General features: G+C 36.9%; 1 protein-coding gene and 1 pseudogene across 1 annotated transcript in view; one reads left to right on the top strand and one right to left on the bottom strand.

Moving 5' to 3' along the window:
* LAMA2 (laminin subunit alpha 2) overlaps positions 1 to 26,340 on the bottom strand; it is a 403,470-nt gene that overhangs the window by 224,793 nt on the left and 152,337 nt on the right. The window contains exons 13-14 of the mRNA XM_036247762.1: positions 5,624 to 5,728; positions 4,094 to 4,305 (exon numbers count right to left, since the gene is read on the bottom strand). Coding sequence (XP_036103655.1) covers positions 4,094 to 4,305; positions 5,624 to 5,728 — 317 coding nt within the window. The remainder of the gene's footprint in view (positions 1 to 4,093; positions 4,306 to 5,623; positions 5,729 to 26,340) is intronic.
* On the top strand, positions 17,128 to 17,813 carry LOC118621259 (annotated as a pseudogene).

The following is a 26,340-nucleotide window of genomic DNA, read 5'->3' as shown; positions in this document are numbered from 1 at the left end:
ACAGGTCGGGATTACTGTTCAGGGTAGCTGACCTTTATGTACTATCAGTATTGCAGGCTGTTTTGATCTTCTGGTAGCTCAATAAGATCCAGAGAGTCTCATACTGGCAATTCAATGCTTTTTGGGGGGATGTGGGTGTAGAGGGTGATACATCATTTCAGCTCACATTTCATTGGCCAAACCAAACCATATGTTCACATCTACCCTCAAAGGTTAGGGAAATATAATAGTCTATAAGGAGATTAGAAATTTGATGAACTGTATTCATGTCTACTATGAAGTGAAAGAAAAAAAATATTTTTGCCCAATTCTATATTGAATAGGTATTAAGGAAAAGCTGAATAGGCTCCTTGTTTGAGGGAAATACCAAGGATGCTGCCAAAACATCTAAGATTTGGAGAAATTAAAAGAAAGATAAGCAGTTAGGTTAAGTTTATTTCTCATACATTCTTGAAATAAGGATGACAAATTTTCAATTTTTATCTTCATCTTATGAAAGAGGACAATGAGAGGAAAACGAATTAATTTTATTGAATGGGCCTCTTAGAATTCTGAAAAAGAATGACAGCAAACTGTCACAATTTTAGAAATATTAGTACATGCTTTATTATAAATATCTCCAAGTCTTAAAGGTATTTGAAGAAAATGTTATTCCTTGAAATGATGCAAGTCAGATAGAAATGCTTCAGATTCGTGGGCTGATCTGCCATTAGCTAAGTGCTTCTGCAGCCCTCTAATTCCATTTTTATGGTGACCTTTTGAGGTTGGCAAACAATTGTCCTCCTTATTTCATAGATGAGGAGACTGAAACCCAAAGAGGTCAAAGCTACGTTTATGGCTAAAACTATTAAATAGCTGAATTGAGGACAAAAGTCAAAATCCTGACCTGCACCCAATTCTCCTTTCACTATTCAACACCATCTACAGTAGTCCACCCTTATCCGTGGTTTCTCTTTTTGCGGTTTCGGTTTCCAAGGTTTCAATCACCCGCGGTCAACCACTGTCCAAAATGTTAAATGAAAAATCCCAGAAATTAACAACTCATAAGTTTTAAATTGTGTGTTGTCCTGAGTGCGTGATGAAATCGCACACCCTCCAGCTCTGTCCCACCCGGGACATGCGTCATTCCTTAGTCCAGTGTATCCACGCTGCATGCCCCATTGGCCTTGTGGTCACATAGTAGCTGCCTTGGATATCAGATCATCTGCTGAATATGGCAGTGCGTGTGTTCAAGTAACCTTTATTTTGCTGACTAATGGTCCCAAAGCATAAGAATAGAGAGACTGGCAATTCAGGTGCACCAAAGAGAAGTCGTAAAGGGTTTTCCTTAAGTGAAAACGTGGAAGTTCTTGACCAGGACCAATGTGTGGTGCCAGAAAGCATAGAATCCTTTTTTTTTTTCATTTATCTTTAGATAGAGCAGGAGAGAGAGAGAGAAACATCGATGTGAAAGAGACACATCAAGTGGTTGCCACTCACACAACCCCAACCAAGGCCAGGGACAAACTGCAACTGAGGTACATGCCCTTAGCGGGAACCAAACCCAGGACTCTCTGGTCCACGGGCCGACACTCTAACCACTGAGCCAAACAGGCCAGGATGCATTGAATCTTTAGGAAGACTTCAGTAAGGGATTCCCTGAAACAAAATTAATTTTATTGAATGGGCCTCTCAGAATTATATACACAAGCCATGGACTGCAAGTAAGGGATGGTTACACAGATGGATAGAATAGGCTTAAATTAAAAAATATAGCAATTACTGAGGAGAGAGACTTCCTTCACATAACTTTTGTTACAGTATATTATTATAATTGTTCTATTATTATTAGTCATTCTTTTTAGTTTCTTACTGTGTCTAATTTATAAATGAAACTTTGTCATGGGTATGTATGTACAGAAAAAAAAACGTAGTGTATATAGTATATATACAGGGATAGTGTGTGTATATATATATATATATATATATATATATATATACATACAGGGTTTGATACTATGTGCGGTTTCAGGCATCCACTGTGGGTCTTGGGACGTATCCTCTGTGGATAAAGGGGGACTATTATAACCACATAATTGAAGGGATCAAAGCCCATTTGCTGAGAGAACTGCCATAGAAGTAAATCTTCCTTAATAGCTCTAAACATGAATGTTTGTTGAGATCACTTCAATTTACTTGTGCTCGCACACAAACAATATCCCAAGATGGAAGCCTACTGTGCAAGACAAGTTGAAATCAATGCAAGTAATGTTTTACAACTATGAATCAATCCACCAACAGGTCAGAGATAAGTACAATGTCACATGCTTACTGACTCAGGATGCGCCCTGACCCTCAGCTCACCAGAAGGGTAGGACTTTCAAATCTGACTCTGGCTTTTACTTCTTGAACCAGGAAGCAGCCACTACTTGGATTCTCCTGTGTCAGTTCACAGAGCCACGCTCTGAGTGTGTTGCTCGTGTATGAAAAACTTCAAAAGACTTCAAATGAAGCTGATGATTTTAAGCTGGGTAGACACTGAAATGATCTGACATAAATCAAGGGGGGATGCCTTTGGATCAAATAGTCTGAGAAGCGATGCTGACAAAAATAAATAAACCCCCCTAGTCACGTTTTGTCAGATCCGTTGTCATTCATTCTGAAAGCTAGAGGATTCATCTCTTTATACTATTTAAACATTACGACAATCTCTATTTACTAAATGGGGAAAAACATAATTAACTCCTAAGTGCTGCTTCTCATCTTCATGGCATTTTCGCCCGGCTTCTAGCAGGACTGCCTATAAAAGCAGTACCTTGTTTGGCAATGGTTCTGTTTTGGAATCTGCTGGTCCCTCCTTTGGGAGATAGTAATGATGATTACACTCAGTTGAAAGACAAACGAGGGGGCACAAGCAAAAGATGGGGCTGGGGGAGAAGCACCATCCAAAAGAAAATCCTCTTGTAGATCAACTAGTACTGGAGACATTGCTTTGATTATGGGTATGCCAAGTTGGCAGTTTGGGGTCCAATTTGATCATTTCCCTTAATCTGACTTAAAAGGCAGTTGCCACGATAGTGTGTTATTTATTATTAGGCAGTTTGGGGTTCAATTTGATCATTTCCCTTAATCTGACTTAAAAGGCAGTTGCCATGATAGTGTGTTATTTATTATTAGGATAGAAAAGGAGAAAGAAACAGAACTCATTCAGACACAGGTGAAGTTTACATTTTGTCAGACAAATGTCACTGTTTTAAAAACGAAAAACATAGCAGCCTATAGTAAGTCAGACATGAGCATGTTTGGGTCAAGTCAGAGAGTTCTCCCTTTAAGGGGAGAAAAAAAAAAAAAAAAAAAGGAGAACAAAAAGGAACTAACCTTTGAAAGTGTTCTAGGTAATGAGTACTTTTCATAATTATCACATGTAATTTTCACAATGACCCTGAAAGGTAGGCACCATTATCTCCACTTTATACTTGAAGAAATCAGGTTTCCACAAGGACTAATCACTTGCCAAAGGTCACACAGACAATCAGCAATAGAGCTTATTGAATTCGTAGTCCGGATGGTTGCAAAGCTCGCCCTCGTTCCTTTCCGCCATGCAGAGATTATAGTCTCGCAGGGTTTTATAAAGAGACGTGGAGCTATTGACACGACAGTGCTTATATTTCTCATTACAAAGTATGTACTCTTAAGTTAGAAACTAGTTAATTAATTAATGGAAGAAACTATTTTATAAACCACTTTCTGAATACGGGTATCCTGGAATTACATCTGTTTAGTATCCCCCTATCTGAGTCACCATAAGGAGATGGCATTTTCCTGTAGAGCACTTCTCAGTTTAGGGATCATTTTGTCACATGTTCTGGCAGACTTGCCAAGGAATTGCCAATGACTCACCAGTACTAATGAAGGGCTAAATACTTCAGGTATTTAAAATTTTAGAGCTTTAATAGAACCACTTTTCAGAACACCAGTGCTCCATTATTAAATACCAGTGCTCCATAATCGAAGACAACAAACCCCAGAGATCTTCAAAGTCACTCTTCTAACTCAGACCTGTTTGCCCCAAGGTAAATGTACCCTCCCTGGGAGATGCAGTTCTTGAGTTTACCTGAAGATGGCATCCACCCCAAGGCTGTCTGTGATTTGTATGAGGACTCTCTCTAAATCCACAAGCACCGTCATAAACTCTTTTCTACTGACTGGCGAATGTGTGCCAGGTAGGGTGAATGATTCTTCTTTGAGTGACACTTTATAAATACGGTCCTCAGATGGTTTCAGATACACCTCTTCTTGGGCTGTGCTGATTCGCAAGCCTTTTCCCTAAAGAGAAAAAGAAAATATTAAAGGGTAAAACTGTGAAAAAAGAGTATAAAGGGGTAAAAAGTGTCTGTATTTGATTGCTCCACTTTGTGGATTATCCTCAGTAGGTCTTTAATTTCAGGTTGGCTTTCCCTGTCATTCAGCATAGTTCTGGTATATATATGAAAAGCAGAGAAAGTAATATAAATAATAGCTTGAACTAGATGCAGTACAAAGTATATGCTTCTTGGTTATGCATGACCTGGTTTCCCCCATTAACTAAAATAATAGATACCTGGAAACTCATACATGTATGTGATTATAAATCTTTTGATTTTACACCGTTGCACTATAGTTGTATATTTCAAATACATTATTTTATGGTGAATGTGGGTGGTATAGTAAAATAGGGAAGGAAACTTCAAATAGTGTATTAAGCTATTGTTTTAAAGGACTCTTCTACATTGAAAACAAACAAACAAGAAAACCCTGCATTCTCATATTTATCATAGGATAATGCCATCATCATAGGGAATATATTGATTGACCTAAGACATTTAGATTTTCCTTCTTATCTTAGCTCATTAATATTAATAACATATAATTTCTCACCATTTTACATTTAGAGAAACCTTTTATCTCCAACGCATTCCAAGGTATACTTCTAGCTTCACATACACACACAGAACAACAGAGCCCAGGGCTAAATCAACCTTGACCCTTTCAGAATCATCAGCACGCATGCAAGTGTGTGCCTTTGGCCATGTGTGTGTTGGAGGGAGGGGTATGAGAAAGGGCAGGAAAGGGCCTCTAAGATGACTTCAGGCTTCCAGCATTTCAGAATTGCCTACGGCCCTCCAAATCCTGAAAGAGGCTTCTCCCATATCTTTCTCACTGAAATTAGGAATTGTGAAGTCAAAAGGTAACTACATCTAAATAAACAAGGTTTCTTTTTCATGTGCTTCTGCCTAATATAATCAAGAAAGAGGATACCTTTGACTTGGAAGCAAGGGAAGATGGAAAATATACCACCATGCAAATCATGATTTGCCTAAACACTTTTGTCATACTTATTTTCTTGGGAAATGGCCCTTATGTTTTTAATTTAAATTCCAAGTCCAGACTAAACATCTTCTTTATCATTGGAACCCAATGAAGATACTTGGTCTTCTAGATACCTCTCAGAGTAAAACATACAACTGGCATAGAAAAAAAATTCAAGATATAATATTTTTTCTATTATTGTATATAAATTAAAGTCAAAGCAACCAAGTAAGGACTAACTTCAATAAGGTAAGAGTGTAAAACGGGTGAACATGAATGACGCTCTCGACTCTACCTCTAAGATAACCATCAGCGGGAGCACCAGTGCTGTGTCTCCTTCACCCTCTTCTTGCAGGTCATATGATATGGTGAATGTCAGTTTACCTCCGGCTGCTGTGAGCTGCAAGAGAGGAGATGTGTAACCATTACAGGATAGGACATGGGCTATTACATCCTTTCTTACTTATTTAAAAATCATTTTATTGTTCTAGAGGGCAGGATTTGGAGGAAGCTGAAATCCCAAGAGTGCAGAGTAAGGACAGAAGTTTCTTTAGGAGTAACCTTTATATGAACCTTAGCAATCAAGGTCGAGACTGACACAAATATCAATTCAGGTATTATTTTCTCCAGTATTGCCGGCTTACAGAAACAGGTTAAGTTCCATGAAACCTAACAGTGTCAGTTTCCTAGTCTATAGCTTGAGCTTTACAATTTCCAAACAGAAAGGGATCTTTGTCCAAACTGGGAGATTTCTAGCTACTCCTGCGGGACACTCACTTTCCGTGGGTCTAAATGCTTTCAACAAAGACATCAACACTGCATTTGACAGGCACCTTACATAAACCATAAGCTAAGCTGAGAAACTATTTTGGTCACAGAAAAATAAAAGAGCAGCATCAAATTTTATGTTATGATAAAATTTAATCAGAACTCCCAAAGAAAAAGACATTTTGCTGTGTGCAAATACGCTTAGTTTGAAGGAATGTTATTATCCCTTTTCATTAAACAAACTTCTTTTCTTCCAATATGCTGTTAAGCCCCATACAATGTATGCTTGAAGTTTACATCTCCTGACATTGACGGTAACCTTGTAGGAAAAAAAATATAGAAGAGCAAGATCATTTATAGGACAGGAATCAACACTGGAATTTGAGTGACAGATTCAATGCAAATGCTGTGCTCCTTTAAAAAAATTCCTCTTCAGCACTGTAAATAAAGATATTCATAAAAGAAAGCTGATGATTTGTATTCTGCTGTTTCTTCCATGCTGACAAGCAGACACCCAGCTTTGCAGCCATTGGCCCTCTGTGGCCTCTCAGGGCAGACTCTGATCACAAAGCACTTGATGGGGATGCACTAGATGGAGGAGGAGAATCCTGATTCCCCTCAAAGTTGTTCCACAGAGAATCGTACACAGCTTACTATGGCTGATTAAGCAGGGTTTTAAAATTGAAGCTCTAGCAATGTCTAAGAGCTCATTACATGGAGCTCTACAAGGAACTAAAATTCAGAAAACTTTGATTCCCCTGCTCCACTGAGAAATAGCCTTACTCTAATACCTTCTCATATATAAAATAATAAATATCTTCCTGGACTAAGCACTTGGCATTCTTGTGAGTAATGAAGGGTGAATCTATGCAAAAGGTTTTTGGTTCTATTAAGATAAGCATCCACAATACCATGCAGCATGCTTGCTCAAAATCAGTCAGCTATTTTCTCAATGACAAGAGTCTAAAAACGCAATATAAAAAGGACAATTTATATATTTCAAAGAAGATTAAACTACTTAGAATTTTCTAAATTAATAAAAATATTTAGTAGGAGGTAGGGATTGAGTTTGGGAAGGATATTGGGACATAAATCTATAACGTTGCAAAACTTTTGAGCTTCCAAATATATTTTGATTATTTAAAATTTGGATCACATGTTTTTATTATTCTGGAATATGTTCCTCAACCCCCAATAAAGAAAAAAAAATTCCACTTTAATTCTCAAAGTTTATTTAAGAAATTACTATACAAAATAAAACAAACTTAGAATTAAAGGTAATTGAAGGTAATTCCAGTTTTGTTAATAAAAAAGCCAAAGTCTATATAATTTTACTCTCCAAGTTTTTAAGAATTTATATAAAATAGAAAAGTGTTTGATTTGTTACAATGTTTTATTTGTTCATGTTATTTCCATACATACTTATAATATTTATAAAATCATATAATATAGAAAATAATGGGAGAGGAATGAAGTTGAAATGTAGATAAAGGAACAAATAACTATATAGAAAAAAAGAGGGGCCTCATGTGGATTGATAATTAATATAAAACATGAACTAAGGGTAGAATGAATTCAACCTATTCTCCTGAGGACTGATAATAATAACAGAATTAAAAATTGCTTTTCACTTATATTTCACAAAGCATTTGCCCCCAACTCTTTTATGCATCTTTGATACCCATGCTTTGGCATTATTAGACCAGTAATCTAATAATTTTCATGAATGAATTCACTTTCCTTTTACCTAAGTTATGTGAAAAACAGATACCTTTTGAAAGTTGCATACTGTTACCAGACTTTTTTGCTCAAGTCATAAGTATACATTTTCATAATATTAGAATTATTCTTTTTTAAATTCATCCTAGAACTATATATTTATGATCACCTCTATATAACTACTTAGTCAGATTCTTATTTAGGTAATTTTTTAAATGATTGCTTAAGATATCATCCTGCAATTTAGAGGTTGTATCCCAGGAATACTTACTTGCTTACTGTTAAATTCTTTTGCCTGTATTTTTTCTTTAACTCCAAAATCTCTTCATAAGTAAAAACCCCAAGCATTTCTTGGTGGTGTTCCCAGCTAATATGTCTTCTCCAAAGAGTACATACCATTGTATGAGAATCTTTGTGACAAGTCAGTTATAAAACAGTACCTCTTTTCTGAGAAATACTGCTTTGGGTGAAAAAACAACAACAACCCCAAAACAACCACTTGAGAATATTCTGAGTATAAGTTGTCCTTTTGTATAGCTCTGGATGAAGAATTCTCTGCCTCCTCTTCACCTATCTACAGCTCCATCTCTCAAATGCCACTTTTGTTGGACTCCTCCATGTCCTTGCTCCCCCACTCTCCTACAATCCCTTCTGGTACCCCAATCTTCACACTGTCCATCAGATCAAATGTCCACAGGCTGCCAATCATCAATTAACTTTATTGTCTCCTTTAGGTATCATCTATGGTTATGATTAGTTTCACTGTCAAACTCTGTGATATGTGGTATTACACTGATTTTCTCCATTCCTAACCATTCAACCTGTTCTATTTTATCTACTGCAACTTGTCCTTCACCCCTAGTACTCCATTAAAATGCTCATTGAAAAGTCATCTATCAACTCTATCTAGCAACCACTAATGAGCCTTTTGTTCAGTTTGATACTTCATCTGTATGTGACATGTAATAGTTCTTAAGATTTTTGACTCCTTTGTCTTCTGTTGCTCTAAACTACCCTGAGACTCCTTCCCCACTCTGATCATACCTCACTTATAGATACATTTTTTTGTTCTATATTCATTGTACAGATATCTCCACCACTCTTACTCCCTTTTAGTTATCTTTCTTATTAACTTTTCCATTCCTTTCATCAATTGAACTCTGTTTATACCTGGTTACTTAATCTATATCTTCCATCTTTTGCTGTGTCCCTATATTAGTTTGCTTATTCTTCCATAACAAGTACCAGAGATTGGGCGGCTTAAACAACCGAAATTGGAGATTAAGGTATCAGCAGGGTATGTTTCTTTGGAGGCCTCTCGTGTTGGCATATAGATGGCCATCTCGGTCCTGTGTCCTCACTTGGTCTTCCACTCTATTTCTCTGGGTCCCAATTTCCTCTTCTTGTAAGGACACCAGTAATATTGAATTAGGGCCCATCCTAATTACCTGAATTTTAATTTAATTACCTCTTTAAAGAACCTTTCTCCAAATACAGTCACATTCTGAGGTTCTGGAGGTTAGGACTTCAATATAAATTTGTGGATAGACACAATTCAGTCTTTAACAGTCTTGTATTGAGTGATTGTTCAATAATGTCTCAAACACTCAATGTACCCAAAGGTTAATCTCCTTATCTGGATCTTCCTAGGCAACAAACTTGATTATTTTCCCAACTTCCATGATTAGATCAAGGCTATTGCTTTATTTCTCTATTTTAAATTGGAAACCATAGATGCAATACAATATTATTTTCACTTTGTTATTTATATCAGGTTACTCCCTCAATCCTATTCTCTTGAAATGCTCAACTAACCCTCTATACCCTTTGCCACATCACACTTACTAGGCCCCCGTCAAGCATTTGAACTCAATTGTCTGACTTCAGTCTTCTTGTTGGAGAAAGTTTCATCTACTATTACTTCTGTTTTTGTACTTCTGTGGTGAAGAACCTCCAGGAGTCTGGGATCTATAATATCATTCAACTTTCTGTGCAGTTGACATACTCTCTGCGATCTATCGAGCCCCTGTTCACAAACTCTGGGCAAAGGTGCCCCAGGGCACTGCAGTGAACTCACAAAGGCACTGTGGGATATACAGCAGCAGCACATATCTGTTAGACACCACACAAACAACCAGCTCAAGCCAGTCCACAATTTAACATTAGATAATGGTATCCCTCTAAAGAATGTTCTCAGAATTTTGAGTTGCTTTTGTTTACTTCCATTTCCAGCCATGCCACACCATTGTTAAGCAAAGTTTTCAGTGGATACTGTGATAAAAACCAAGCAGGCAAACAAATGCCATTAGCAAGTAATTTTTGTTCTTTATGAAGAAAAGAAATGACTATATTGTCTGAATTTACATGCATGATCTTTTCAAATGGTTACTAAGTTGTTAAACAGAAATATTTATGAAGTTGTTTGACCCTAGCTACTGTGGCATATTTCAGCTGGCCTAGAAGGCACTGTGAAAATAATATGGGCACATGAAACAGCACAGACTGTCAAAGTCTGGAAACATCTGATCTAGCCTCTTGGTATACCTATCTATTCTGCTGCTTAGATTTCTTCAACTACTATTCCTGCTGAAATTCTCATTCTGACAGCATTCTGACTATTCAAATGCTGCTCTTTGCCCAGCTGATATCCCACCGGACAGAAAACTGAGGGAAAAAAGGTGTCTTGGTAATACTCCCAAAGTCTACTAGTCAGTGACAACCACAATAAATAGAGAGCTATAGAATGGGAAGAGCCCTGAATAAACCAACTTACCCATTAACACTGAAGAAGTCTAACAATTCATCATGTGACATTAATGTATGTGTACTGTGCATAACTTTAATTCTCCACAATTTGGACTCTGTAGACTCAATTTATTAATATTATCATTGAGATTTTCAAATGAGTCGACTGGGGGCCAACATCGATCACTGTCAGTTTACAAAGCACAGCATGTACGGCCAATAGAACATCTCATTTTTCCTGCTATTAGGAACTAAACTGTCATCATTCTGTTGGCTAGAGAAATATGGTCTCCCCCAAGGAGGAGTACGTGCTATTCCAGTTCACTTTCAGGCGATCCTTACATTTACTGGATGGATTAAACTATGTTTACCAGAGATGAAGTTCTATTCCTTTCAATATAAAGAGAAAGTGCATTTAATGAGAATAGTTCATTTTAGAAGGGTCCTCAAAGACCCTGCCTTTTATGTTTCTTTTTTATATTAAGCGAAGTTCTTTGTAGGGAGCTTCAGGTATCGAATGGAGACCACGAGGCTGCAGGGGAAGCAGCAGCACCCATTCATGCCTGGAGGTGGTTCAGTGCTAGGCCGTTCCCTCTCCTGATCCTCAAATTCACTCCATTAAGAAAAGAGCAGTACAGGTGGCTGTTTCCCATGAGGACATGTTTCATTTCACCTTCAGGGGAAAGAAACTGCTTGTTTGCAAGTAACATTGTAGTTACTCTGCAATATATAACCCAATGTCACGCGTGATAATGTAGTGTGCCCACAGCACGTTGTATTAAAGAGTCAACGAGGCAGAAACATTTTTCCTCATGGGTGGAAAAGGTAAAAGTTAATTCATCAAACCAGGTTTTACCAAAGGATTTAGAATGAGGCTACTTGTGCTCTAGCCTCTCTCTCTTTTTTTCTTCCAATCTCAAGAAACATGAATTGAGAAGGAAGGATGGGTGATCTGTGCAGGACAATATATCTGGGAATTCTTTTCATAAAAATAAGCTGGTGTATTTGGTTCTCTGATGTCAGGACATCATCTCTCTAACTCCACTAAATGGGGCATAAAACCGAATGCTTGCTTTTGCTTACCAGAGTAAATATTTCAGGGGGAATATATGAAAATCAAATGACTTAAAGGCTTCATAATGTTGAGCAGGATAAATGAAACATATCTATCCATTTCAATTTAGCATCACAAACTGAGCAAGCGATTCACTTTCTTGATGCCAAAGCCCCAGAGCCTGAAACCATGAAATGGCATCTCTCCCACATAAGTGTTTATTAATGAAACTATTCTCAGAGCTCTTTTTAAAAAATATATGTCTTTATTGATGTTTTAGAGAGAGAAAGGGAAGAGGCAGGGGAGAGAGTAGATCCCAACTTGGGCATGTGCCCTGACTGGGAATCGAACTGGCGACCTTTTGGTGAACAGGACAACACTCAACTAACCAAGCCACACAGACCAGGGCCATGGAGCTCACTTTTATCATAGAGACAGTATTCCATTTCAGGTTTTGTTATGCTTCTCTGAACTTTGAGATACGAGCATGTTTCTCTCCTTTCAAAGCTTGGTAACTATTTGAATGGAACAGAGGAAAGGGGATGTTGGATTAGAGAACAGGCAGAATTCACTTGGGAGATCTTCAAATTCATCACTTTCAATGCATAGAAAATGGGCTGTGTGCTGTCGGTGTCACAGAGACAATACATTCAAGAGATGTTGGTTTGGAAGGCAAGAGGCCCCATTATCATGTGCAGAAACACAAGGAAGGAGGTCCTGAAGGGCTTACTGCTTGCCGGCCTCCGCTCCTCCCTGCTTCTTTCCTTCCTTTCACTCAGGTTTCCTTTCTCCTCGTCCATCTCTTCCTCCTTGTTATCCTTCTCCCTCTATTCTTCCTCCTCCGTCTTCTTTTTCATTTTGGTATTCAGTGTAGAGTTTTGACAGTAATTATTTTGCAGTGACAACAACGTCTTTTTCACACACGCAATTATTGGAGCTAGTTTGAGGAAAGGCTGACATCAGGATTTTTTTTCCTTTTAGACTTGGCCACTTCTAACCTGATAAGAAATTTCTCCATCTTATATATTCTTCCCAACTTTCACCATGACTTTCCAAATCCTCACAACCTACCTTCTCTCCAGTATTTACACACAATGTTTCCTATTGAAAATGCCAAGATATATTCGTCACAGTGTTTTGATTGGCAGAGCAAAAACAAAAGAATGTGAGAGACATATCTAGGGGAATTGATTAGTTAGCATGAGTGTCCCATAGAACTTTTTGTTAAATTGTTTATTCACTAGAATAACACCAACCTAACACTTCAGCATAAGTTTCTGTCTCCTGTGCGACAAGGGAGGGTCCAGTTATACTCTATGCTCAGTTAAGCAAATGAAGTTATAAGGGTTATAAAAATAAGATTTTTTTTTCTTCATTGATTTTGGAAGAGAGGGAGGGAGAGGGAGAGAGAGAGATGGAAACATCAATGAGAGAGACCATCGACTGACTGCCTCCTGCACGTCCCACACTGGGGATGTGGCCCACAACCTGAGCATGTGCCCTCACCAGGAATCGAACCGGCGACCTCTTGGTGCATGGGTGGATGCACAACCACTGAACCACACCAGCCGGGCAAGAATATTTTTTTTAGTTGCAACTAAAAGAATATTTTTTTAGTTGCAACTAAAACCATATAGTGAAAGTTGCTCATAAATAAGTGGTTCAGAGGTAGACATATTCAATTTTAAAATATAAAAAATGAATTATGTTTTTTCTATTTCATATATTTTCTATAAACACTGAGATCCATTTGGTGGCACTTATATATATGAACACCCCATGAATAGATTGGGTAAACAAAAGATGATAAAGTGCTTAGAAGTACAATACCCCATATAATAAATTAGTATTTAATGTTGTTGTAGGTCTTCTGACTTAGAGAACTATGTGCATGCATGATCACGTGTTAAGTTGAAATGGTACAATCTCAACAGATGTGAGAAAATGGTAGCAGCCAAATTCTCAGAACTGCTATTTGTTATCAAGCCCAGACTCAACAACAGTCTCTTTGCAGCAGCTGTTTCTCTTCTGTTTACTAACTTAGGCTTAGAAGGAACGTTCCATTAGACTTTTGCTAAGGGTTGGATTAATTTATGTTAAAATATTCAGCACACACACACAAAATACATGTAATACTTCATTAAACATTGATTTAATCAAATCATAAATGATGGTTTTATGTATACATAAGTTTCTTATCGACCAGGGCTTAAAAATTTTTAAGTTCTCTGCCAAAAAACCAGAAAACTGCATGCTCAGGATATATCATACTGATGCTGATTAAAATAACAGGACACATTTTAATCCAAGTACCATTAAGTTAAAGAGAAACAGACTTACTGTTTTCACATTAATGACAAATGAATAAAAACAAAATTTATTATCCTTGTGGGAAATTCATGAGAACACTATAAAAAGAGATATCAGCATTATTTTCTATTTGAATGAGAATCTTAGTTAGCCTTTCTCTACTGTTTAACTATTTTGTCATAGAAAGATATTCATTACTTGGGGTAAGAGGCAGCTATTATGTAGCCCTTTATTCTCTTAATAAAAATGTAAGAAAAAGTGTAAGAAGCAGAGTTCTCATCTTGCCCACAGCATCCTCAATGTGTATACCCTTAAGAACACTGACTGTGGCTGGGAAAGCTGTGTGTTTATTTTATTTTATTTTATTTTATTTTATTTTATTTTATTTTATCCTCACCCGAGGACATTTTTCCATTTTTTGTTCAGATAGAGTGGGAGGGAGAGAGAGAGAGAGAAACATCGACGTGAAAGGGACACATCAGGTGGCTGCCACCCTCACGACCAACCAGGGCCGGGGACAGACTGCAACCGAGGTACATGCCCTTAGCGGGAACTGAACCCGGGTCTCTCTGGACCGCAGGCTGACACTCTAACCGCTGAGCCAAACTGGCCAGGGCAAAAGCTGTGTGTTTAAATGAACTCAGTTAATTTCAGGTTACATTGTGTAGCAAAAGGTTGTTTTGAAATAGCAGTCAACTATTTCCCACAAAAGCAGCAGCCAGAACACCAGTCTTGGAATTCCGTTTTGATTTGAAGCTAAACTGACCACCACTATTCCCTTTTCTCTCTTCCCCCACGCGTGAGCTCTGCAGGTGATTCTTCCCTACGGCAGCAGCGGAAGCTGGTTGTGAATTTCAGAAGAAAACACTCCCAAGCCCGCAATGGAATCTAAGTTTCACCCCAGAAGAGAATCAACAGGCCAATCATTTCTTTCATAATGAACAGATAGAGTTGTTTTCATTTTCTGACAGGTCTATTAATATAAGAGTCACATATAAATCATACAAAAGATCGAACTCATAACTGAAGATTTTCTAGACTTGAATTTGGATTGCATTTCTGCCTTTAAATTATTTATGTTTGCAGTCTGAGTTAATTTTCACTAAAATGAGCTGAATTACACTGAGGATGAAATGAGAAAATACACATAAAATTCCTAACCTAGTACCTATCACAGATTAGATATTCAATAAATGTAAGTTATACTGTTTTATTTTTTAAGCTATACTGTTTTAATAAGGATCATTTGCAAACTTAAAATATCATACACACTTCACACAAAACTAAGCATAATGATATTTATTTCCAAATTCTAAATGCAGTTTAAAATCTTCAAGTTTCTGGAAGAGATTACAGTGATGGCAGAATTCAGATCTTATTTGTGTTTTAATGTTTTCCTGAGGTACTTTTCACAAGCATCTTACAAATAGTACATGCTGTATAAATATCTGCTGAATTTTAATCAAATTCAACACTATATCATTTCAATGAATTACAGATGGAGAAGGCATACAACATTGGGACAAATTTGTACCACCCCTATGAAATACTTTGCAGTTCTTATTAAAATAGTCTTCATTGTTTTTCTCTATTCTTATCTTTATCAGTCCTAAAAACAGACTAAAGGAGATATGTCAAGTTGAATTTACTAGAGGAACTTACTGTACTGCTAACTGGCAAATCACCAATGTGTTTGTTTGAAAATAAGAAACCTTCAGCATTTGGGAATTTTAATCTGCAGTTAAAAGGAAAAATCAATATTTAAGTCATTTAGACATTTGCATACATAAAGCAACTAAATGTTATTACTCTTTGCCAGTTTCTATATGCTAGACTAATAGCATAAATTTCAGCACTTCCTAATACATATTTTATAAGTCATAAATACATTTTCAATATGTTCTGATATATTGGCAAACAACGTACTCCCTGTGTTAAGAAGAAACCTAGCATGCAGATTAAAGGAAGCAATGATCCCCCAGAAATCAGAGCTAGACACCAATATCTAGGATACTGGTTGGCAAATCAGGGTTCATCCAAAGAGGTGTGACCAGAATGCTGATGGCTATAGAAGCTGAGCAAGAGGTTTGGAAAGATCATGGGAATATTTAACTTTAAAAAGAGAAGACTTAGGGAAAACATAATTGTTTTCTTCAAACATTTGAAAGCCTATCATATATAATAGCAAGAAAAGTTGCAAAAATTGAACCTATATAAGTGGGAGGGAGGGGATACCTTTTGATCCTGTGTAGAAATTAACTTCTAATATCTAGAACTGTTGATCATGGAATGAGCTATTCCATAGGGTATCTATATCACTGAACATATATGAATAGAAGACCATCTGTCTGAGATGATAAAGAAAAATGCCTGCATCTGCTGAGAGGTTGGACTAGATCTGAGATCACTGGGCAACTCCAACTCAAATTTTGCAGCTAATCTGGTGACGGTTCACTAAACATTAGAGTAACTCTTTGCAATGTCTATTGTAGAGCACCAGAATAGTAATTAGCTTTATACACACCTTCTTTCTGATCTGAGGTGTTAGAGATAAAGCATTTATAAGACAGAACAACACATTCATTAGGAGAAAACTACATGTATAAACACATTTAGAGAAACAGAACAGCACAGTGGGAAAGAGTACAGATTCTAGTGCCAGTTTTCTGGGAGGAAAATAGTCAACTCTGCTCCTATGAGCTGTGTGCAAGTAGAGTCAATAACTTAATTTCTCTTGGTCTCAAGACTTCATCTGGAAAATGAAGCTAATACAGTAGTAAACACCTCACAGGGTTCTTGCGAGAATTCAATGGAATAACCTAGAATAGTGCTTGACATTTTATAAATGTAAATTAAAGATTAGGCATTATCATTATACGTGTTATTGTTGCCATTGTACAAAACAATCTCCAAAAATCTGTAACCACCCAGGACAAGATTATTTGATGATCATATCATTGCAACAAATCACTATCATTTGGATTTTTAAAATTTGAAAAAAAAGTTTACCACTTTTAAAAGTAAGATCTAGATTAATATAAAAAATATAGGTCTCAAAAATTAAGGGGTTCCAATTACGGAACTATATATCAAGCTAACATTTGTACGAAACTTGAGAACTTCAATAGCTTTGTTCTGCATCATTTTACTTAATCTAAAAAATATTTGTAGTGTAGGCCTGTTATTATTATTGTATTGTATAGATGAGGAAATTGAGGTTTTTCCTGTTCTTTGGGTTGTGGTTTGGGAAGACGCAGTGCAAACCCATGGAGATGAACCCCAAGATGCTGAGCAAAGTGCTGGCCCGGCTGGGGGTCAGCTGCCAGAGCTTCATGGACATGCTGGGGCTGGGGGATGAGGCTCTGAGCTGGGTGCGGGCCCTGCCTGCTGCTATCTCCACTCTTCAGGAAGAAACACGTTAAATAACTAAAGGGACAAGAAGTCAGTCCTTACGTGTACTTCATGAAGCAAACTATCGGGAACTCCTGCGGTACCATCGACTTACACACGCAGTGGCCAATAATCAAGACAAACTGGAATTTGAAGATGGCTCAGTCCTGAAACAGTTTCTTTCTGAAACAAAGAAGTTGTCCCCTGAAGACAGAGCAAAATGCTTTGAATACAATGAGGCCACTCAGGCAGCCCGTGACACCATGCGCAGGAAGGCCAGTGTCAGGTAGAGGACAAAGTAAACGTTCATTGTATTGTGTTTAACAACATGGATGGCCACCTCTGTGCACTTGGTGGACAATAGCTTTTTCCAGTGACCCAGAGCACCAGTGCAGAGGACGCGTTGCTGCAGGACACCGCCAGGGGCTGCAGAAAATTCACTCAGCGTGAGCAAGGGGAAGTCCGTTTTTCTGCCCTGGCGCTCCGCAAGGCCGCCTAGCGCCCTGGGGAAGGGACATGCTTTTCTCCTCTTCCCTTCACCATCAAAATATATCCCTACCAGTGCAGTCTTGAATGCTTCAGTACTTTAGAAAACAGCTGCTCTGTCCTGCAGCTACAGTCCCCCTCAGCCACACCCAAGTGCAAGCAGAGCCCGCTGCCCAGGAGCGGTAGGTGCAGCTTCAGAGAGCAAAGCACCCCCCAGTTAATGCCTGGACCTTGGTATCTCATGCTCTGAATGGCTACTGCGCTTTGTGTCTGTAAGTTAAGACCTTAGGTGAGTTTAAATTTTTGTCCTTATAAGGAATGTTTCTTCTGTTAAGAAAAGAAAAAGAGAAATTGGGTCTCTAAGAGGTTAAATTGTTAAAAATCACACTGTTACTTTAGTAATATTGAGATACATTATTGATTGAGCTTTATCTTTTTAAATACTCCCTATGGGTCAGTCTCTCTCTCTCTCTCTCTCTCTCTCTCTCTCTCTCTAACACTCTCAGTCTATATGGTGTCTATAACGCAAAGGTCATATGCTTCAGAATAACACTAATCTCTTCTCTGATTGAAATCCATACACTTACTGTGTGACTTTGGGTAAATTGCCTTAATTCTGAAGCATAAATTGTATTATGTCTAAAAGAGAATGAAAATATCTGACTTGAAGTGTTTCTATAAGAAGTCATGAGGGGCATGAGGTAAAATATAGTCTTCATATTCTCTACCAGGCATAGAGGATATATTTAAACATTATCTCTCTTCTTCTCATAATTAATCTAGGAATTCAGCAAGTTCAACAAGTTTGTTCATTTGAGTGTGATTGCCGGAAAAAAATACTATCATTTCTGAAATAAATAAATATACTATCTTCATTAATAAAAATGAAGTAAACAAAGCAAAACATTGCCAAAGTATCATTTTCCTCATTGGATTGGCAAAGCTCCAAAAAATTGATAACATACTCTCTTGGTGAGAAGTTTAAGGGAAACAAGTACTTTATTTTTCTTTTCTTTTTTTTTCTAATCCTTAGATGAGGTTTTTTTAAAAATTGATATTAGATAGAGAGGAAGGATGGAGAGAAAGAGAAACACCTATGAGAAAGAGAAACATTGATGTGAGAAAGAAACATTGATGGGTTGCTTGAACAGGAATCAAACCTGCAAACTTTTGGTGTATGGAACAATCCTCCAACCAAATGAGCCACCTGGCCAGGGTGGAAAAAAAATTTTCATTCATTGGTGGTGGTACGTATAGAATCTATGATTAGTTTGGCAATATCTACTTAAATTACAAATGCATATACACTTGGACACAGCAATTCTACCTCTGTAAATCTATCCACCAGTTAATTTTGCACAAACGGTATATAGCTAAGTACATGGTTATATATTGCAACAATGTTTTCAGTAGAAAAATATTAAAAATAGACATATCCATCAATAGTGATTGTTAATAGATGTTTTAATAATGATAATGGAGATGCCAAACACTTTTCAGTGTGACTGTATCTATATATTAACATTTAATCGTCGAAACAATAATCAGCCTTGTGAGATGGGTATTTATTATTATTGTTACATTAATTTTAAACATGAGAAAATGAAAGCATTGAATGATTACATAACTTGCACAAGGTTAAACAGTTGGTAGATGGTAAAACCAGGATTTAGCCTCACTATTTAGCACTTGAGTCAGTGTTTAACCTCTTTGGTGGCTGCTGAACAAAGAGAAGCCTTTATCCATTAACACAGAATTATCTTCATTACATTTAAATAAAATTATAATGTGCTTCAATAATGTGCATGTCATGCTACCATTTGTGTAACATGAGAAAAAAACATTATATATGCATATATGTATATATGTATATATACATATATATTCTATTGAAACAGAAAGGTAGAAATAGGAAAAATGAGAGTTAGCTCCAAAATATGTTATAGTTACTCTTTTGATATTGTTTTATGGTTAAATTCATTTCATCAGGTGAAATGACTGATAGAATCAGCATTACTCTCTGAAGTACCTGAACGAAGTTGAATATTTGTGATTTGAGCACCTGAAAAAATTGTAAGCAGTCAGAAAAAAGAATGCTTTACAAATATAGTTAGAGGGATCTAGTAAGCAAAACAGGGTGGCCATCTAATGTAACATACATCTAAGGAAGTTGTTAGACAGACAGAGAGAGGGTCTCAGGAAAGTGATTCTCAGAAAGCACAAAGAAAATGGAGTCAGGAGACTGAGCATTAGCCAGACCCACTCAAACTAGATGTGCAATTTTACAGATATTAAGAACCAAATCAAAACCAAAGTATAGAACATGGAAGTGAATAGAGCTGACATGATGGCTCCACTTGCAAATTTCACACACATATGACTATGAACTAATATAAACCTCATTGAGCTTTAAAATGAGCATCTCTACCGTAAATATTTCAATGCTTTTCCTGCTCATTTTACTGTGTTATTTTGAGATATAAAACAATATTTATTAACACATTTTGAAGACTATATATATATATATGTACAGTTTTATCATTTGGTATCTTCAGTTCTAAGATTCCTCGAGTTAAATTGCAATGAAAAGTGATGCCTATCAGAATATAACACTTCAATTAAGTATTCAACACCTCTTGCTTCACTAGGAAACTCTCCAGAATGAATAAATTATTGCATTCCAGTAAATACATTGCACAGTATTTTAGATATATCTTCATTTCTTTTACTTTTAACAGGTAAATCATTGGAATAAAATAGCCTCACCAGAATCTACAAATTTCATCAAATATATATCAGAATAGGTCAGACTACAGTCTCTCTAACTCAGCAAACCAACACAAAACCAGAAGTGAAAAAATAACTATGGTCAAAGTTTCAAAGTAAAGCTGAGCATTTCTTACAAACTATATGAGTAAGTTGTTTATTTTGTCTACTAAGTTCCCCAATTCCCAGAAACCACAGGCACCCTTTTATAAGAAAGTGAGTACAAACAGTATTTTTTACTATTTTCTAAGAAAACAGAGTTCCCACCATATAAAGGCAGACAGACCCTCAGGACACTCCAAAGTTCCTAAGAGTTCAAAGTGGTGCGTAAAAGCCGTCCTATCAATCACAATATGAAACACACCCGTTCTCACACTCTCAAGGGACAGCAAATATTTAAGCAGCTTTGGACACTTATATTCTTCATGCATTTACTTTCACATCAGTACAGCAACGCTGCTTCTTGGGGGGTGGGGACAGTCTTTATGCATTCTGTGAAACTTTAACGTATTGTATTGCACTTTGTAGTATGTACTTTATTTTATATACTACTTCTTTAAGGTTTTAAAATTTCGGTTGTTCTTTTCTCTTCTCAATCTTAACTAAACATCCTTCCCACACAGACCAGCTGTTTCTCTCCTTAAAAGAGGACAAGTATTTTAACATCATAAATACCAAACTGCATCTCAAGGTCAGAGTCAAAAGCTTTTATGTCTCATTAATTTTCAGGCTCCTCATCAGCTTCTCTCATTGAGCTACCATTCAGATGCCGGTATGTGGAAAAGCATGGAATTTGTGTTCTCAGTTAAAACACAAGGCTATCTCCAGCTACTAACAACTAATACGAAATTTTATCAATTAAACTTTCAGTACCTCATATACTTTGTAAATGGCAACAGAAAAACTTCATAGGATTTCTGGTCCATTTAATAGCTACTTCTCCTTTCACAGAGAAGTCAACCAACTGGGTAGGAGAAATGTTTATTCACAAGATAAAAAAAGAAGATGAATTGTAACTTTCCTTAGCTGGGTATCTAATAACATGGGACCTACTTATTACAAGTGGTCTGTTGGCTTATTACAGAAGAATAGCAAATAACTTAAGTGTCCCAGAAAATGTCAAAACCATACTTTTGAAGTTTATTTAATCCAGTGTGGTAGGAAAGACACAACTCCAATAATGTGTCATTTAAATAAAATAAAAAAAACACCATATACAAGCTCTTTGAGTTAATCCATACCTGAATACTGAGACATAAAAATATTGACCTTCTGAATCAAACCATTTTGGTCAGTCATGTAATTATTGGAAGTGATAGATTTCATTGGAAAATATTAGATATTTTTAAGGAATTTACTAAAAGTGGACAATAAAGAAAGCTTTCATGTACCACCATCTGATCTTTAATAGTAATTTCTTTAATGATTGCTGAGAAGTTTGATAATATGAACAACCTGCCATCACTTTAGAGTGTATAGCAATATTTTTCAAAGTAATCATGTATGAAGACATCGACCGATAATTTTATTGACCATTTCCTCACCTATTAAAGAACTATAGACTTATTTTTTTTAGCCCCAAAGCCCTTATTTTTTTCATTAAGAAAACATGAGGTCAGAAAATATACAGGATCTGCCCAAGGCCAAATTGCAAGCAATCGCAGAGATTCTGGGTTCCGATTTTCGGTTCTATGTCTCTACATGTGTTCATAGATACCATTTGCTTAGGGCAACATGTTTTCTGTTTTATTTTATTATGTCCTAACAGTTTATTTATTATTTATTTATTTATTTATTTACATTCCCCCAGTAGTGTGTGAGGTTCCTGATTTCTCCACATCCTAACCAGTAACACTGGTCATTGTCTGGCTTTTTTTTTTTTTAATGTTCACCCGAGGATTTTTTTTTTTTAATTTATTTATCCTTGGATAGAGTGGGAAGTGGGGGAGAGAGAAACATCGATGTGAGAGAGACACATCAACTAGCTGTTTCCCACATGACTCTGACCATGGCCGGGGGGACTGAACCGCATCCGAGGTACGTGCCCTTGACCGGAATCGAACCCACCACTCTTTGGTCCATGGGCTGATGCTCTAATTGTTAAGCCAAACCCGCCAGGCTAACAGTTTAAAAATATGATTTTATGATGGCTTAAAATCCCAGTGTCACTGGGGTCTTTGTTTCTTCTCTAGAATCAGGTGGGTTAATGAGTGCTTTGACCATCACAATATTGTATGCAACTTCTGAGGTAAGGCCATAAAAAACCACTGAGCTTTTTGCCTTGTTTCCTGGGTACATATTCTATTGAAGCTCTGAGCTTCCATGAAGCAAGGTCTCCCTCCCCTGTGGCCACCGTGCTTTGAAGAAGCCCAAGCTACACATATTGGTCATGCATGGGATGTCAGGCTATCTGTCTCAGGGGAGTCTAGCCTCTGAGTTATAGCATTCCAGACACTAGATATGTATGTGGAGAAGACTCCAACTTTTCAACTCACCCAAAACAATTCAAATATTCCTGGTTGGAACCCAAGATATTGTGGAGCAAAGACTACCCATTCCTGCAATTCACTGTCCAAATTCCTTATTTGAAAAAATTTGTTAGCATATTAAAATATTATTTTACACTACTGATTTTGAAGTGGTTTGTGACTTAGCTTTACATTTGTGAAAAATTCTTAGGTCTTAGTTTTCTCCCATATGGGTTCAGTACACTAGCTAATTTGATAAATTCAGCAACTGCCAGTCAAAAACTATGTTGTTCTACAGATTTACTTTTTTTTTTTTATCCTCACCCGAGGACATTTTTCCATTTTTTGTTCAGGTAGAGTGGGGGGGGAGAGGAACAGAGAGAGAGAGAGAGAGAAACATCGATGTGAAAGGGTCATATCGAGTGGCTGCCACCCGCACGACCAACCAGGGCCGGGGACAAACTGCAACCGAGGTACATGCCCTTAGCGGGAACCGAACCTGGGTCTCTCCGGACCGCAGGCCGACGCTCTAACCTCTGAGCCAAACCGGCCAGGGCTACAGATTTACTTTTTAAATCTTTTTGTTGTTGTTGAAAGTATTACAGATGTCCCCCTTTTTGCCCCATAGACCCCTTCCTCCCCACTCCTACCCCACTCCTGCTCTCCCCAACCTACTGCCTGCATCCATTGCTTGTTCCTCTGAGGTTTGTTAGTCTGTTACCTACTTCCATGACTGGATCTATTTTGGTTGACTGCTTATTTTGTTCATGATATTCCCCAAATAAGTGAGATTATGTGGTACTTGTCTTTTTCTGTCTGGCTTATTTCATCCAACATAATACTTTCCAGGTTTTTCTATGTCATCTCAAAGGGTAAGAGATCTTTCTTTCTTACAGCTGCATAATATTCCATTGTGTGAATGTACCACAGCTTTTTTATCCACTCATCTACTGATGGACACTTGGGCTGTTTCTAGATCTTAGCTATTGTAAATAGTGCTGCTATGAACATAGGGGTGCATATATTCTTCCTGATAGGTGTTTCAGGCTCCTTAGGGTATATTCTAGGAAGTGGGATCACTGGGTCAAATGGCAATTCATTTTTAATTTTTTGAGGAAACACCATATTGTTTTCCATAGAGGCTGCACCAGTCTGTATTCCCACCAGCAGTGTGCTAGGGCACCCTTTTCTCCACACCCTGGCCAACACTTGTTGTTTGAGGATTTGTTGATGGCCACCATTTTGGCAGTTGTGAGGTGGTATCTCATAGACGTTTTAATTTGTATTTCTGTGATTAGAGATTTTTATCATTTTTTCATGTCTCCTGGCCATTTGTATGTCCTGTTTGGAGAAGTATATATTCAGGTGTTCTACCCATTTTTTAATTGGATTGTTTGTCTTCCTTTTGTTGAGTTGTATGAGTAATCTATATATTTTGGAGTTAATCCCTTATTCAAAGTATCATTGGCACATATGTTCTCTCAGAGAGTGGGTTCCCTTTTTATTTTGATGCTTATTTCTTTTGCCATGCAGAAGATTTTTTAGTTTGATGTAGTCCCATTTATTAATTTTTTCCTTTGTTTCTCTTGCCCTAGGAGATGCATCAGTGAAAACTCTGCTATGTATGATGTCTGATATTTTTATGCTTGCATTTTTATCTAGGATTTTTATGTTTCAATGAGTTACATTTAACTTTTTTATCCATTTTGAGTTTATTCTTGAGTATGGTGTAAGTTGGTGGTCTAGTTTCTTTTTTTTTTTTTTTGCATGTAACTGTCCAATTTTTCCAACACCATTTATTGAAGAGACTGTCTTTTCTCCACTGTGTGCCCTGGTCTCCTTTGTGGAATATTAATTGTGCATACTGTCTTAGGTCAATCTCTGTGTTTTGTGTTCTGTTCCATTAATCTATACACCTGTTCTTGTGCCAGTACCAGGCTGTTTTGATTATGATGGGTTTGTAGTATAACTTGATATCTGGTATTGTGATCTTTCCCACTTTGTTCTTCTCTTTCAAGATTGTTGTGGCTATTCAGGATCTTTTATAGTTTCATATAAACTTTTGGAGAAACATTAATCCACTGCCTCCCGCAGGCCCCCCACTGGGGATCAAGCTTGCAACCCAGGCATGTACCCTGACCGAGAATCAAACCAGGACCTCTTAGTCCATGAGACGATGCTCAGTCCACTGAGCCACACTGGCCGGGCTATTGTCATAGTTTTAGTTATAATAAGGAAGGGCTGGGAGAACTAGTGGTATGAATAGTTTCATTTTTATAAGACAGAATTAGGAGCATTTCTAATTAGCAACTAATTCTAAGAAATTATACTAATAAGAAAAGTTTGCCTCCCCATTTAATCATGAAGTTATTAATTTAACATAATAAATGAAGAATTAAGTAATTAAACAATATAAAACAAGCAAGAAATTTCACTGTAGAAAAAGTGATCAAATCATATATTTTAGATACATTAAAAAGTTAAAAAATAAAAGTAAAACGAAAATCCAGGAAAAGTGTCCTTTATGCAAGGTAATTTGCATAACACATTTTTAACAAATTAATGTCATAATAGACATTTTTAGAGTTACATTATATTTAACTAATGAGAACTGAAGAAATGTTAATGTGTATCATAATCATCAGGCAAGCACATTCATCATTTTATTAACTTTTTCTAATATCTGATTTTATATACCCGACATTCAAGAAAATTTGATCATTTTTCTGGACTAAATAAAATTCTGTTATAATTTTATTTATCATTAGATAATTTAATAAATATATTTTTACAAAAGATTTGGTATTAAGTTTGACCTCATGCAAAACAAATATAAATCTATAGGTAGAGCAAAGAGAATAACATATTTCTATTTTGGATTTATTTACAAAAAACATAAGTATCTTTTTATATCATATCAGAAGGAAAAACTTGGTAGCTTTATCAATGGACCGAATAGAGAGTAAAGCAAAGTGTACTCTTTTGTGAGGTGTTGACCATGCTCAGAAAGAGCACCAAAGGGTCTTTGAATCCTCTTGTTAAAGCTCATTGGCTCCTCAAAATGGCTGGATAAAAGCAAAACAAAGCAATCTAAACCACTGGCTACCTAGTTGCATAATAACTGGGCAGAACCCATTCTTTTTGTTCACAGATACTATACACCAAAATACCTAATGTTATTTTGTTCTAGTTCAAGTGGTTCTAAGCTTCCCAGTCCCTGGAATTCTCTTGCTTGTCATTCATGTCAAGATGAGCATTCAAGTATAAAGCATGCTCAGATGAGTCAATATAAGTTCTAATAAAGGT

This window comes from Molossus molossus, unplaced genomic scaffold (assembly GCF_014108415.1).
Source record: "Molossus molossus isolate mMolMol1 unplaced genomic scaffold, mMolMol1.p scaffold_m16_p_8, whole genome shotgun sequence".
NCBI classification, from domain to species: domain Eukaryota; kingdom Metazoa; phylum Chordata; class Mammalia; order Chiroptera; family Molossidae; genus Molossus; species Molossus molossus.
This window is presented reverse-complemented; position numbering and strand designations above follow the sequence as displayed.